A 13,834-nucleotide genomic window follows, 5' to 3' on the forward strand; every position below is an offset into this window, starting at 1 on the left:
GGGGCTCACTTCGGCTCATTCCAGCTTGTGAACGCCACACGAAACCATGGCTTACTGTGATGTGCCGATGCAGCCATTAAGTTTGCTTTGACAATGATGAGTCTTACGAGAATAAATGGTAAAATGTCATAATAATGCTGGAATAATAATTCCTATACAGTGGAACCTCGGTTTATGAACACCTCGGTTTATGAATTTTCGGTTTATGAACGCCGCGGACCCATCTGGAACGGATTAATTCACTTTCCATTACTTTTAATGGGAAAGTTCGCTTCAGTTTATGAACACTTCAGTTTATGAACAGACTTCCGGAACCAATTACACCCATGCTTTGGGTTAAGTACGCTTCAGGTTGAGTACTCTGCAGACCCGTCTGGAACGGATTAATCCACTTTCCATTACTTTCAATGGGAAAGTTCGCTTCAGTTTATGAACGGTTACTCCGCGGACCGTCTGGAATGGATTAATCCACTTTCCATTACTTTCAATGGGAAAGTTCGCTTCAGTTTATGAACGCTTCAGTTTATGAACAGACTTCCGGAACCAATTGTGTTCATAAACCGAGGTACCACTGTATTTTATTCTTATCTTCTGGGGTGTTTATTGGATGCGAGGCAGCAGCCACCTGGGAAATTGATGGTGTCTCCTTTTGGGTGCTTTCTCCTTGGTGATGGCGGTTCTCCTTCCGCTTCTTTGGCATTGGGAAGTAGGGTTAGGTTTAGGGTCAATGTTGGAGGTAGGGTTAGGGCTAAGGTTGGTCAGATCAACTGCAGGGTTTCCAAAACTTGGGTCTCCGGCTGTTTTTGGACTACAGCTCCCATCATCCCTGACTAGGGACGATGGGAGTTGTAGTCCAAAAACAGCCAGAGACCCAAATTTGGGAAACCGCGATCTACTGGGAAGAGTTACTTGGACTCGCTAAGGCCTGAGCTGTTTGGTTTCTTTGAACAAAGAGTTAACTACGCTGATCGCTGATGCTTTGAGAGTTGTTGCTGACCTGACCCTGGCACCTGGTAACCTGGGAATTGCAGGCGGTGAGCTCAGCTGGGGGACAGACGGACATGTCTTCATGGCGCCTGGGGTGGGCGCACCAAAATGCGCCCTCGAAAAAACTGTGCCCCAGGGCAATGGTTCCCTCCCTTGCTTGCAAACTAGCATTTGGTTGGCAGCTGTAGGAACAGGATATTGGATGAGGTGGGGCATTGGCCTGATCCGGCAGTGCCATTTTATATTCCTATGCCATGAGGAAGGCCAGCAGTTGGGACTGGGAAGCAGTACAGGGAAAGGCGTCCCTGCTCCTTCCCCTCTCATGGATCCGTACCCGTTTCCAGAAATGTGAGGGGAGGTCTTGCATTGCGTGGCTTGTGGGGCTCACGTTAGGTTCCTTTTGTTTTGTTCTCCGCCACGCTCTCAGTGTTACACAAACACAGATATCGCTCTGTGTTGAAAAGTTCCCTTTGTTGAGAGCGTTGCAAAGTCTTTCTTTCTCCTGACAAGTATTGCAATGCGAGGGCCTTTAAAAAATAAAGAATAAGAATTAAATGACAGCATCTCTCCTTCGCTGCGCTGTGGGCGTCGGCGCTTTTTGGAACTGCCACAGACGGCGGTGCAAACATATATTTACCAAAGCTTTTAAAAAATGTGAATTATTAATAAACAGGGTAGGTTTTAAAAACTGAGGAAAGTGGGAGGAAAAGTGGGGGGGGGGCGGACTGAGAAGACTTGCCTGCACGCTGTTAGTGATTTGCATTTGAAAGTAATTCTTACATGATTGACAAGTAAATCCTTTAAAATGTGGTATTTATAATGGAAAGGCTCTTATTGTCTCAAACCACAGCCTGTACTGTGGGAGAAAGATGGCATTTGTATTATTGTAGCCTTGGGTGTGTGTGTAGAGAGATAGTGCTGCTAATTATGAATTATACTGGGAAATTCAAGTAGGAAGCAGTTTTTCCTTTTTGCTAAAATGGGCAAGGTGATGCCAAAGCTACTTAGAACATTTACCTGTTTGCTCTGTTGTCTTGGGATGGGGGTTGTAATGGATGTACCAAGAGGAAGAGGAATTTGCCCCAAACAGCCTTTGTGATCTTGCACGCCCTTGCATGTATAGAATCATAGAATCATAGAGTTGGAAGAGACCACAAGGGCCATCCAATCCAACCACTGCCGAGCAGGAAACACCATCAAAGCATTCCTGACAGATGGCTGTCAAGCCTCCACTTACAGACCTCCAAAGAAGGAGACTCCACCACACTCCTTGGCAGCAAATTCCACTGCCGAACAGCTCTTACTGTCAGGAAGTTCTTCCTAATGTTTAGGTAGAATCTTCTTTCTTGAAGTTTGAATCCATTGCTCCATGTCCGCTTCTCTGGAGCAGCAGAAAACAATCTTTCTCCCTCCTCCATATGACATCCTTTCATATATTTGAACATGGCTTTCATATCACCCCTTAACCTTCTCTTCTCCAGGCTAAACATGCCCAGCTCCCTAAGCCGTTCCTCATAAGGCATCGTTTCCAGGCCTTTGGCCATTTTGGTTGCCCTCTTCTGGACACGTTCCAGCTTGTCTGTATCCTTCTTGAACTGTGGTGCCCAGAACTGGACACAGTACTCCAGGTGAGGTCTGACCAGAGCAGAATACAGTGGTACTATTACTTCCCTTGATTTAGATGCTATACTCCTATTGATGCAGCCCAGAATTGCATTGGCATTGTATCTTGAAGGAAATTTCGAGTCTGGGGGCTACATTTAGGATGCAATGGGCACTGGCGTAGGAAACTGCTCGGGTACCTGGCACGGCAAACATGACGCGCACCCGGGAGTGGGGCGTTGCTACATAGTGCGCATGCGCAGTGTTGCTACATACAACGTAGCGACACTGCGCATGCGCACTACATAGCGGGGTGCCGGCGGCGCTGCTCGCGCTGCCCCCAAAAGACGGAGCTGAGAGCGGATCGGCCCTTCCGCTCCCCCCTTGCTATGCTCCTGGCAATGGGGCGCCCCCATTTGTTCATCTGCCTCTGCTGCTTTCACATATCGAAAGGGAAGTGGGAGCGACTTAGGTAATGAAAGGGTGTGCAGTTCAGGGGAGCGAAATCTTCCCTGCTTTGCGTCCTCCACTCCAGCCCCTCCCAGTTTCCTCCCAGTCAAACTCACTTCTGGTATTTGAACCAGATTAGGGTGGGGGAAATGGGCTACAGTGACAAAGCGCTAGGAGGCGAGGTTCAGGCAGGGGGAATCGTTCGCCCATGTGCAGCTTTGGGAAAAAGATTTAGCCCATGTCACTGTCAGCGGGGCAGATCTGTGAACAAGGTTTCCCCAACCCAATGTCCTCCAGATGTTGCTGCTCCCACCCCTCTAATAGTTGGCCATGCTTTCTGATAGGAGTTGTAGTCAAAAGCACTGGGATAAGGAAGGCTGAAATAAATAAACGTGGGTGCTTCTGCCATATCCAGTTGGTTCTGAATTTCTAGGCCAAAAAGCCATACCTGCCAAGTTCCTCTCTGAAAAATAAGGGACCGGACCGGAAGTAGCATACCGGAAGTAGCGCAGCGGCCATCTTGGAACTGGGCGGAGCATGCTCAGAAGTGACGTTTGATGCTGCTGTGCCCAGTTCCAAAATGGCTGCCACACTAGAAGTCGCGCTGCAGCCATTTTGGAACTGGGCTGAGCAGCATCAAAAGTCGCTTCTGAGCATGCTCCGCCCAGTTCCAAAATGGCCGCCGCGCCAGAATAAACCGGGGAAAAACAAAAAAAATCCGTTTTTTCGGCTGGGGACAGCCGGAAAAACGGGGGTTTCCCGGGGAAAACGGGAGACTTGGCAGCTATGCAAAAAGCTCATTCAGACATGTATGTTTACATACCCTCCAAGGGGCCCGGTTTTCCAGGGACAGTCCTGGAATTACGAAAGCCATCTCGGTTTCTGATTTGATCCTGGAATGTCTCTATTCCCCCTGGGAAGAGTGCCGCCGAGCATTTATAGTTTCAAGTCAGGGACTTCTAAGTTAGGTTCAGTTTGTTTCACTCTCTTTGTATAGAATTAGGCATTGGAATTACCCGTTCCAGAGATTTTCACGGCTTCTACTCGCTTTTTCGTTTTTGCAACCGTTGTCCCCGTGACTGTCTTTTTTTGCTCCTCTCCTTTTTTTTTTAAGGCCTCAGAAGCAATGGAGAACTGCAATTAATTGTTGCCGTTCCTTTTCCTCCAAGGCAAAGCGCGTGTTCTTAAAAGAGTTGGGATAAAAGTGAAATCTAAACAGGAGTATGATTAATGGGAAACAATTATTTGGTGGCGAGCCACTTTGTTTCGGATTCCAAGACAGTTTTATTTGAAATTATGGGGAACTTCATACCAGAGGATTAGAGTACGGCAAGTGTAGCAAATACTGTACTGGCTCAGCTGGCATGAAAAGGCATTATGCGATTGAGCCTTAGGTTCCTTCCTTCATGTGCCCAGAGTCAATCCCTCACTCACTGATCAATGCAAACCATAATTTGCTGTTACCACCAACCTAGCAACCTGTAATTTGCACCCAACCTCCATACCAGAATTTAAAACGATGGTTTGCAGGGTAAGTGCAAACCCTAGTTTATTGGTTGGGATGCAGCGGCAAACGATTGCTTCTGCTAAACTGTGGCCTTCCGATTACATCAGGAGAGAAGGAAGGGTCTTGATCACCCTTTGACAATCCTCTGCTGGCCACATGCCAGGAATGGGTGTGGCTACCCTGCACATGGCACTCGCAAACATGTACACACATGTATAGGCACATGCAGACAGCCCAGCCAATCAACAAACTGTTGAATGGGGAGTGTACAATTTACATCCCCATCCATCTGCTGTGTTCAGTGGGGGGAATTTAAACCTCTGCATCCACCCCAACATTGCCTGCTTTATTGTTATTTGGGGAAGCTGTAAACATGGTTTGAACCATCCCTTGCGTTACCTAGTTATAAATTAACTTTTGACATTCATCCTGTGCTTTCGGTTTGGCGGATCCCTGGTTGTGTGTTGCAAATTTGGGTGAAAGCATTCTCTCCTTCTGGTTTGTGGCATGTGGATACTTCTCCTTTCTCTTTTCTGTACTCCCTTTCTCTCAGCTTGGATGATTTTAGTAGTTTAACAAAGAGGTTAAAAGAGGGGGGGCAGGCAATCTTTTGATAACCTTTTGCAATGCTTATTCTGTAGCTCACAGACCTCTGAGTCTGACATGCTGGCAAAGATGAACAGCTGGAGTTTATGACCCATCACTTTACTTGTTCATGGTGTGCCAAAAAGCATGTCCTCCCAGGATGTCCAGAGTTTCTTCCAGCCCTTGTCCTCATGGATGTCTCGGGTCTATGAGGCTGTCCAAGAAGCAGGAGACTCCATCTCTTCTTCCTTCGCCAACCTGGGAAGCAAAGCGGATCACCATCCCACTGATGAAGGAGACGAGGGCTTAGAAGACAGTGATGATGGGTCTTACGAACGTTACTCCGAAGCTTCAGACGATGGAAGCACCTTTAGCCAGGAGAGTGGAGAACCTGATGACTTCTCATCATCTGCTCATGACCCTACTTCTCTGGAGTCTTCCTGTGCTTCAGACCTGGGTCCTCGTTGGCACGAAGGAGACAAGAGCAGCCCCACCTTCTCAGATCAGTACCTCGATGATGATCCCTTGACATCCCATGGGCTCTATCCAAGCTACAAGGGCTACCAACTTATGGAAACCATCCCGGAGGAAGAGGAGCATTCCAAACAGAGTAAGAATCTTCTACGTAACTGTGATGGTAAGTTGGTGTCCTCCTACCTGATAGCAGCCCTCTTTGTTTTGCACCCACTCTCCAAGAAAAACATGGGATTGCTGCCCCAACAGGGTGGTCCCTTTCAGTTTCTACCACATGATTTCCTGTTCTTACACAGTGCATTTCTCTCCCTCTACTTTATATCATTGGCTGGCAGGGAAATACAAGGTGTAATGACATTGGGACGTGGGGCAGGTTATGTCAGAAGTTAGGAAAGCAGAGGCAGCCATCCCCCCCCCATCCCCCAGTCTCCATGCTCACCTCTACACTTACTTGCAGATAATGCTTCGTAGAGGATAAAAGTTATCAGCAACTCCTTACGGCCGATTATGGTTCCTAGGGAACCCAGCTTTATCCTGTGCTAATCCTGCATCTGACAGCATTGGGGAAGAGATGCGTTCTGCATCACTGAAGCCAAGGTAGTTAGTTGATCCAGAATGCTGGTTCTAAAATTAGTGGCAGCCATGCATCTTTATGCTTAATGTTAATTGATATTACAGTGGTGCCTCGCTAGACGAATTTAATTCGTTCCATGGGTCTTTTCTTATAACGAAAAATTCGTTTAGCGAATCCCATAGGAATGCATTGAATTTTTTTGAATTTTTTTTGCCCATAGGAACGCATTAACTGAATTTCAATGCATTCCTGTGGGAAACCGCGATTCGCTAGACGAATTTTTCATAAAACGAATTCATCTAGCGAGGCAACCTCCACTCGAAAAATCCTTTCGTTAAGCGGAAATTTCGTTAAGCAGGGCATTCGTTAAGCGAGGCACCACTGTATTATTATTATTATTATTATTATTATTATTTTATTTTTATTATTTATTATTTATACCCCGCCCATCTGGCTGGGTTTCCCCCGCCACTCTGGGCGGCTTCCAACAAATACTAAAATACATTAAAATATTACAGATTAAAAACTTCCCTAAACGGGGCTGCCTTTAGGTGTTTTCTAAATGTCAGGTAGTTGTTTATCTCATTGACCTCTGCTGGGAGGGCATTCCACAGGGCGCTTGCCATTACCGAGAAGGCCCTCTGCCTGGTTCCCTGTAGCTTTGCTTCTCGCAGTGAGGGAACCGCCAGAAGGCCCTCGGCGCTGGATCTCAGTGTCCGGGCTAAACGATGGGGGTGGAGACGCTCCTTCAGGTATACTGGGCCGAGTCCATTTAGGGCTTTAAAGGTCAGCACCAACACTTTGAATTGTGCTTGGAAACGTACTGGGAGCCAATGTAGGTCTCTTAGGACCGGTGTTATGTGGTCTCGGCGGCTGCTCCCAGTCACCAGTCTAGCTGCCGCATTCTGGATTAATTGCAGTTTCCGGGTCACCTTCAAAGGTAGCCCCACATAGAGCGCATTGCAGTAGTCCAAGCGAGAGATAACTAGAGCATGCACCACTCTGGTGAGAGAGTCTGCGGGCAGGTAGGGTCTCAGCCTGCGTACCAGATGGAGCTGATAGACAGCCGCCCTGGACACAGAATTAACCTGTGGCTTCATGGACAGCTGTGAGTCCAAAATGACTCCCAGGCTGTGCACCTGGTCCTTCAGGGGCACAGTGACCCCGTTCAGGACCAGGGAGTCCCCCACACCCGCCTGCCCCCTGTCCCCCCAAAACAGTACTTCTGTCTTGTCAGGATTCAACCTCAATCTGTTAGCCGCCATCCATCCTCCAACCGCCTCCAGACACTCACACAGGACATTCACCGCCTTCACTGGTTCTGATGTAAAAGAGAGAGAGAGAGTTGGGTGCATACTGATGAACACCCAGCCCAAACCCCCTGATGATCTCTCCCAGCGGCTTCATATAGATGTTAAAAAGCATGGGGGAGATGACGGAACCCTGAGGCACCCCACAAGTGAGAGCCCAGGGGTCTGAACACTCATCCCCCCAACACCACCTTCTGAACACGGCCCAGGAGGAAGGAGCGGATCCACTGTATGACAGTCCCCCCCCCCCAGCTCCCAAAGCTATATTAGAATATATTGGCAGAAAGTTGGATGGCTTAAGATATGCTTCCTGGCACCTCTATATCAGCACATGTCTTAGCCTTTGAGAAATTTCCACCATGACCCCTTGTATTGGTTTGCGGTGGGTGCATGCCTGTCAGAGGGTGGGGTGGGTGGTGGGTGGGAAGCTAATCAGAACTATAACATAACTGCCCCATTTGTTGAAATTATTGTATATGATCATTTATGAAGATTTCTTGGTTTCTTGAGGCTGGGTTTGTTTGTTTGTTGTCTATTTAGATATTTATAAACACACACACTTTCATAAACAAATCAGGGTATAACATTAAAAACACATCGCAATTACATCAATAAAACCACCCATAAGTATGGGTTGGTAAAATATTCACATTCCGAACAACCGAGTCTTCAGAAGATCACAAAAAGAAGGTAGGGAGGGTGACTCCTTTTGTTCCTCTAGTGGCAAGGAGTTCCATAGGACACAGCTTGACATGCTAAAGACTCAGTCCCTGGTAAACACCAATTGAACCTCAGGGGCGTGGGGTGGGGGCTTCAAAGGTACCCCAGAATATCTCTGTGAATTGGATTGGAGCATAAGGAATCAGGCAGTCTTGCAGGTACGAAGTTGTTTGGGGTTTGTGATAATATCTTGAACCAGTTCCTAACTGCCACTGCAAACCCCCCGTCCCTCCAATCTGTTGTGGAAATACCACAACAATTTTGATGCCTTCGTGAGTGAGTCCACAAGCAATGCCTGCTCTGTACATTCCAATTTAGAGATCAGACTTTGTTTCACAGCACCAAGATTCTCAGGACGCCTCTTTGCTGCAAAAACGCCGCATGGGAAAACCGCATGCTTCTCCGCGCATGAAATGCTGCTGAGGTCTTCAGGCCGCCTCTCAAGACGTACTTGCTTTTCTGCTGGAGGCATGAACTAAATCTCCCCCACGTCAGTTGGAGAGAGGACATGGACAAAGGGAAACACGTGTTGGCTGGTGAAGGAGAAAGCAAGCCTTGACGTCCCACAGAAAGTCCAATTTCTGGACACGGATTCTGAGACGGGATACGGATTCTCTCCAGGCAATTCGGACGTTTGTCACTTCGCAGTGCCTCTCTGAAACATTCTTGACATCTCTACAGCACACAGGGATCTTTTCTCCCTTGTTTTCTCTGCCTGTTTTCTCTGTGTTTGGTGCCAGGTATCTTTCCCACTGCTTCTTCTCTGCACATATAAACCAGGGTTTCCTCAAACTTGGATCTCCGTCTGTTTTTGGATTACAGCTCCCATCGTCCCTAGCGAGCAGGACCAGTGCTCAGGCATGATGGGAGATGTAGGCCAAAAACAGCCGGAGACCCATGTTTGGGGGAACCCTGCCTTAACCATTAACATTTAATCCCATCCCTTCAGAGTTCTGGGCTGGGCCTGACTTCAGTGTGTCCCTCCATCCCTAGTCTTGCTCCGGGAACAGTTAATCTGTTCCTTCTCCTGGTACCCACTCTTCGGCAACTCATTGACGCAAGATCTTCAGGGAGAATAGCGCTGGCCGCGCATTGAGAATTCCATTTCTGAGTGGAAGCGATCATGGTGGCGGAGGGGGTGGGGAGGAGTTGTATCTTGTTTTGATTTTAGAAATAAAACAAAGCGAGCAGATGGGCGGGCGGCCTGACATTCTGTGAAAGAAGAGAGAATCAATGTGTGTGTGTATCTCCCTCCTTCTCTCCCTCTCTCTCTCTCTCTCTGTGTGTGTGTGTGTTTTCCCCACCTAAACAATTTGGAAAAATTGCCTCGCTGCCTTTTCAGCTCAGTGAAATTCTGGGGTCCTTTTGTGCCGCTGCATTTTTTAAAAAACAAAATCTTTAAATGTTGCTTTCTTGGCTGTACGTGTTCTTAATGCACCATCTTCCTCCCCTCTCCCCAAAATATAATAGAAGCTTTTAAGGATAAATTGGCACAAAACAAGAGCGACACTTGAATGCTTTTTGTTGCCATAGAAGCGCTTCGGGCGGATGACAGAAGGGCCCTTTTGCTAATAGTAAAGTACCGGAAGAAAATAGACACTCTTCATTTAGCAGTTGCTGATGATGGAAGAGCAAAAAACCCCTTATGTTCTTATCCCAACATAGACTCTACTGTGTCTGCATATGTTACCTTGGTGGGGGTTTTTCCTCCCTCTGTGTAAAAGCAACAGGGAAAGTAGTGTCTTAAGAAGAAGATTATTGGGGTGGTGGGGGTGGGAATCTTAGCGGTTGAAGAAATTCATTTAAAGCACATCCAAAGTACTTTTAAAGTGCACTGCTCTAACCCAAAGAATACCGGGAACTGTAGTTTCCCCCTTCACAGAGCTATAATTCCTGTATACCTGAAGGAGCGTCTACACCCCCATCATTCAGCCCGTGACTGGGAGTGGCCGCCGAGACCACATAACACCGGTCTTGAAAGACCTACATTGGCTCCCAGTACATTTTCGAGCACAATTCAAGGTGTTGGTGCTGACTTTTAAAGCCCTAAATGGCCTCGGTCCAGTATACCTAAGGAGCGTCTCCCCCTGCATCGTTCTGCCCGGTCACTGAGGTCCAGTATTGAGGGCCTTCTGGTGGTTCCCTCATTGTGAGAAGTGAAGTTTCAGAGAACCAGACAGAGGGCCTTCTCAGTAGTGGCGCCCACCCTGTGGAACGCCCTCCCATCAAATGTCAAAGAGAAAAACAGCTACCATCAGATGTCAAGGAAATAAGCAGCTATCCTATTTTTAAAAGTCATCTGAAGGTTTAGGGAAGTTTTTAATATTTAATGCTGTATTGTTTTTAACACTCGATTGGGATCCGCCCAGAGTGGCTGGGGAAACTCAGCCAGATGGACAGGGTATAAATAATAAATTATTATTATTATTATTATTATTATTATTATTATTATTAATTCCCAGGATTCTTTTGGGGATGTGCTTTAAATTGTGTGTCGGGTGTGCTTTAAATACATTCTGTAGATCTCATCATGGGATCATGGAGTGAAGACTGGTGTAGTATTTGTATCATAGAATCATAGAATTGTAGATTTGGAAGGGTCCCCCAAGGGACATCATCTTGTCCAGCCCCCTGCGATGCAGGAATAGCAACTCATGGACACAAGAGCTTCAGGGCTTGTTTGGAAGCGCTTTTGCCTTTGCCCTGTGAGATCAAAACGTGGCTTATAAAATTGCACATGGTATGGGGAAAGTGGGACCCAGGTGGCGCTGTGGTTAAACCACTGAGCCTAGGGCTTGCTGATCAGAAGGTCGGCGGTTCGAATCCCTGTGACGGGGTGAGCTCCCGTTGCTTGGTTCCAGCTCCTGCCAACCTAGCAGTTCGGAAGCACGTCAAAATGCAAGTAGATAAATAGGAACCGCTACAGTGGGAAGGTAAACGGCGTTTCCATGTGCTGCTCTGGTTTGCCAGAAGCGGCTTTGTCATGCTGGCCACATGACCTGGAAGCTATACGCCGGCTCCCTCGGCCAATAATGCGAGATGAGCGCGCAACCCCAGAGTCGGTCACGACTGGACCTAATGGTCAGGGGTCCCTTTACCTTTACCTTTATGGGGAAAGTGGATGGAGAGAAACTCTTCCCTCCTCTCTCATCATCCGAGAACCTGATATCATCCAATGAAGCTGAAGGTTGGAAGATTCAGGACAGGCAGAAGAAAACACTTTTTCGCCCTCATTCTTAGCTAGGCTCTGGAATTTGCTCCCACAATATATAGTGAAGGCCAGCAGCTTGGGTGCCTTTATAAGAGGATTAGGCAAATTAATGGAGGGTGAAGCTCTCAATGGCTGCTAGCCACAATGGCTATTTTCTGCCTCCACTATTTGGGGGCCGTTTGCCTCTGAATACTGTTTACTGGGAATCAGAAATGGGGAGAAAGTGCTGCTCCTCCCAGGTCCTGCTAGCAGGGTTCTCCTGGGCATCTGGTGGGCTTCTGTGTGATGCAGCAGCAAAAAAAAAGCTAATGTTTTTCTAGGCTGCTTCCACAGAAGTCTAGTGCCCAGATCAAGGGATGTCATAGTTCCACTCTATATTCTGCCTTGTTCAGACCACACCGGGAGTCCTGTGTCCACTTGTGGGTGCCACATTTTAATAAGGATATGGACAAGCTGGAAGGTGTACAGAGGAGGGCAACCAAGATGATCAGGCGTAAGGGAACCAAGCGTTCCTTATGAGGAACGGTTGAAGGAGTTTTGGATGTTCAGCCTGATCAAGAAGATAATGAAAGGAGATACGAAAGGAGATTCCAACTAAACTACTGTCAGGAAGAACGGTAAGAGCTGTTCGACAGTGGAACCATCTCCCTTAGGAGGTGGTGGAATCTCTTTCCTTGGAGAAGTTGGATGTATGATCTGGCATGTATGATCTAGTTGAGATTAGTCCCTTCCAGCGCTATGATTCTATGACTTGATAGGTGTTGGATAAGTTCTGTCACGGCCCTCCTTATGGCCTTTTTCCAAACCATTTTGAGGGCAGCAGGGGTGGAGAAGGATTAGCTGGATGTTGCGAGGAAGAGAGTTATCAAGGCCCCACACCTCTGTGTTGTGCAATTCTGCCCAGAGAGAGTATGTCCTTTCTGGCAGATCTTTCTTCCTACATGCTGCGAGGTAAATGTTTACTTGCACACCGCGAACAAAGAGAAGTGTTCTGTTGACAGCTGACAACATTTGGCCTTTGCAAGCGAAGAGATAATCGTTGGAATACAGGAGAGGCGAATGAGACACAGTTCACCTTGAATGGTTTAGATTAGCATTGAAGCTTCCACCCCCAGCATTCTGTACTTTTAACTCTCGTGTTTATGAAAACGGAAGGCTTCCGGCCTCTCAGCCTGACACTGTGTTCTTGTGGTTTGGAACATAAAGGGCCTCGATACATATGAGAGAGAGAGAGAGAGAGAGAGAGAGAGAGAGAGAGAGAGAGAGAGAGAGAGAGAGAGAGAGAGAGAGAGAGAGAAGCTGGCAGAGTTAAAACGGCAGAAAGCAAAGTCTTCCTTTGCAACTGTCCATCAAGACTGAAATCAGGGCTAGCCAATGACTTTATTTAGGTTCCGCTGAAAAACTTGGTTAAAAGATGCAACCATGCTTGGAATGCTGTGTACAGTTCTGGTTGCCTCGCCCCATGAAGGCAGGAGATAGGGAGAAGATGGGCCACTGGCAGGGGGGTACCCAGGATCAAAACTGGGGGGGGGGGCGGCAAGAGAGGGGAAGAGAGAGGGAAGGAAGGAAGGAAGGAAGGAAGGAAGGAAGGAAGGAAGGAAGGAAGGAAGGAAGGAAGGAAGGAAGGGGTGAGAGAGAGAAGGGAGGGAGGGAGAGAGAGAGAGATAAAAAGGAAGAAAGAAAGAGGGGAGAAGGAAGGATGGAGCTCCCGTCCGCCCCCTCCCCAGCTCAAGCTGCTCCTCCCCCCTCCCACGTTCCTATCGCTGGCTGCAGCCGCGGATGGGGCGAAAACAGCCCGATTTCCATAACCCGCAGCGACTTTCCTCCTTCAGTTTTCGGAGGGGAAAAGCGTGGGTTATGGTCCATAAAATACGGTAAAAAAATTAGCTTCAGGGGGGGCAGCTGCCCCCCGCCCTTCGCTGGGTACACCCATGGCCACTGGCCTGATCCTGCAAGCTCTTTTTCCTGTGTTCTTATTATCCCTTACCATTGTCCACGGTCAGGAATGGAAGTTGTAGACCACATTTTCTGGGGGGGGGGGAACCCTGCTGGCTACCCTGACCATAAATGCACCAAACAACTTAAATATATTTGCTGCTGAACATGAAAAGGGGTGTCCAGTTATACTGCTGCAGATGCATCAGCAACCATTCCTCACCTGATCCTTGCTGTGCATGCGTGGCCTGTCCATCTCCAGGCACTGCGGTCGTCCGCAAGGGATTCCCGCATGGCGGGGGGGGGGGTGAGCTAGATGGAGCAGTGAGCTGGCTCCGTATTAGGCAGCCTCCCATGTTACAGTTTCCAGAGAGGTAGCTGTGTTGGTCTGCTGCAGGTGTCGATAACACAGACATCCAGTCATTGGTAAGCCAATGGAGACACAAAGTGTGCTGATAAAAACAACAACAACAACACCT

General features: G+C 47.9%; 1 protein-coding gene across 7 annotated transcripts in view; it reads left to right on the forward strand.

Annotated features, from left to right (window-relative positions):
• The window catches only part of SYT16 (synaptotagmin 16), an 83,091-nt gene that overhangs the window by 19,451 nt on the left and 49,806 nt on the right, over positions 1-13,834 (forward strand). For 5 of the 7 annotated variants that reach the window (XM_060271365.1, XM_060271383.1, XM_060271379.1 and 2 more), the window contains one exon: positions 5,188-5,768. In XM_060271365.1, coding sequence (XP_060127348.1) covers positions 5,279-5,768 — 490 coding nt within the window. In that variant the 5' untranslated portion in view covers positions 5,188-5,278. Of the gene's footprint in view, positions 1-2,468; positions 2,616-3,690; positions 5,769-13,834 lie in introns of those variants that run through there. The other 2 variants (XM_060271374.1, XM_060271375.1) reach the window with 2 other exon arrangements.

The sequence above is a fragment of the Zootoca vivipara genome, chromosome 1 (assembly GCF_963506605.1).
Source record: "Zootoca vivipara chromosome 1, rZooViv1.1, whole genome shotgun sequence".
Lineage (NCBI taxonomy): Eukaryota > Metazoa > Chordata > Lepidosauria > Squamata > Lacertidae > Zootoca > Zootoca vivipara.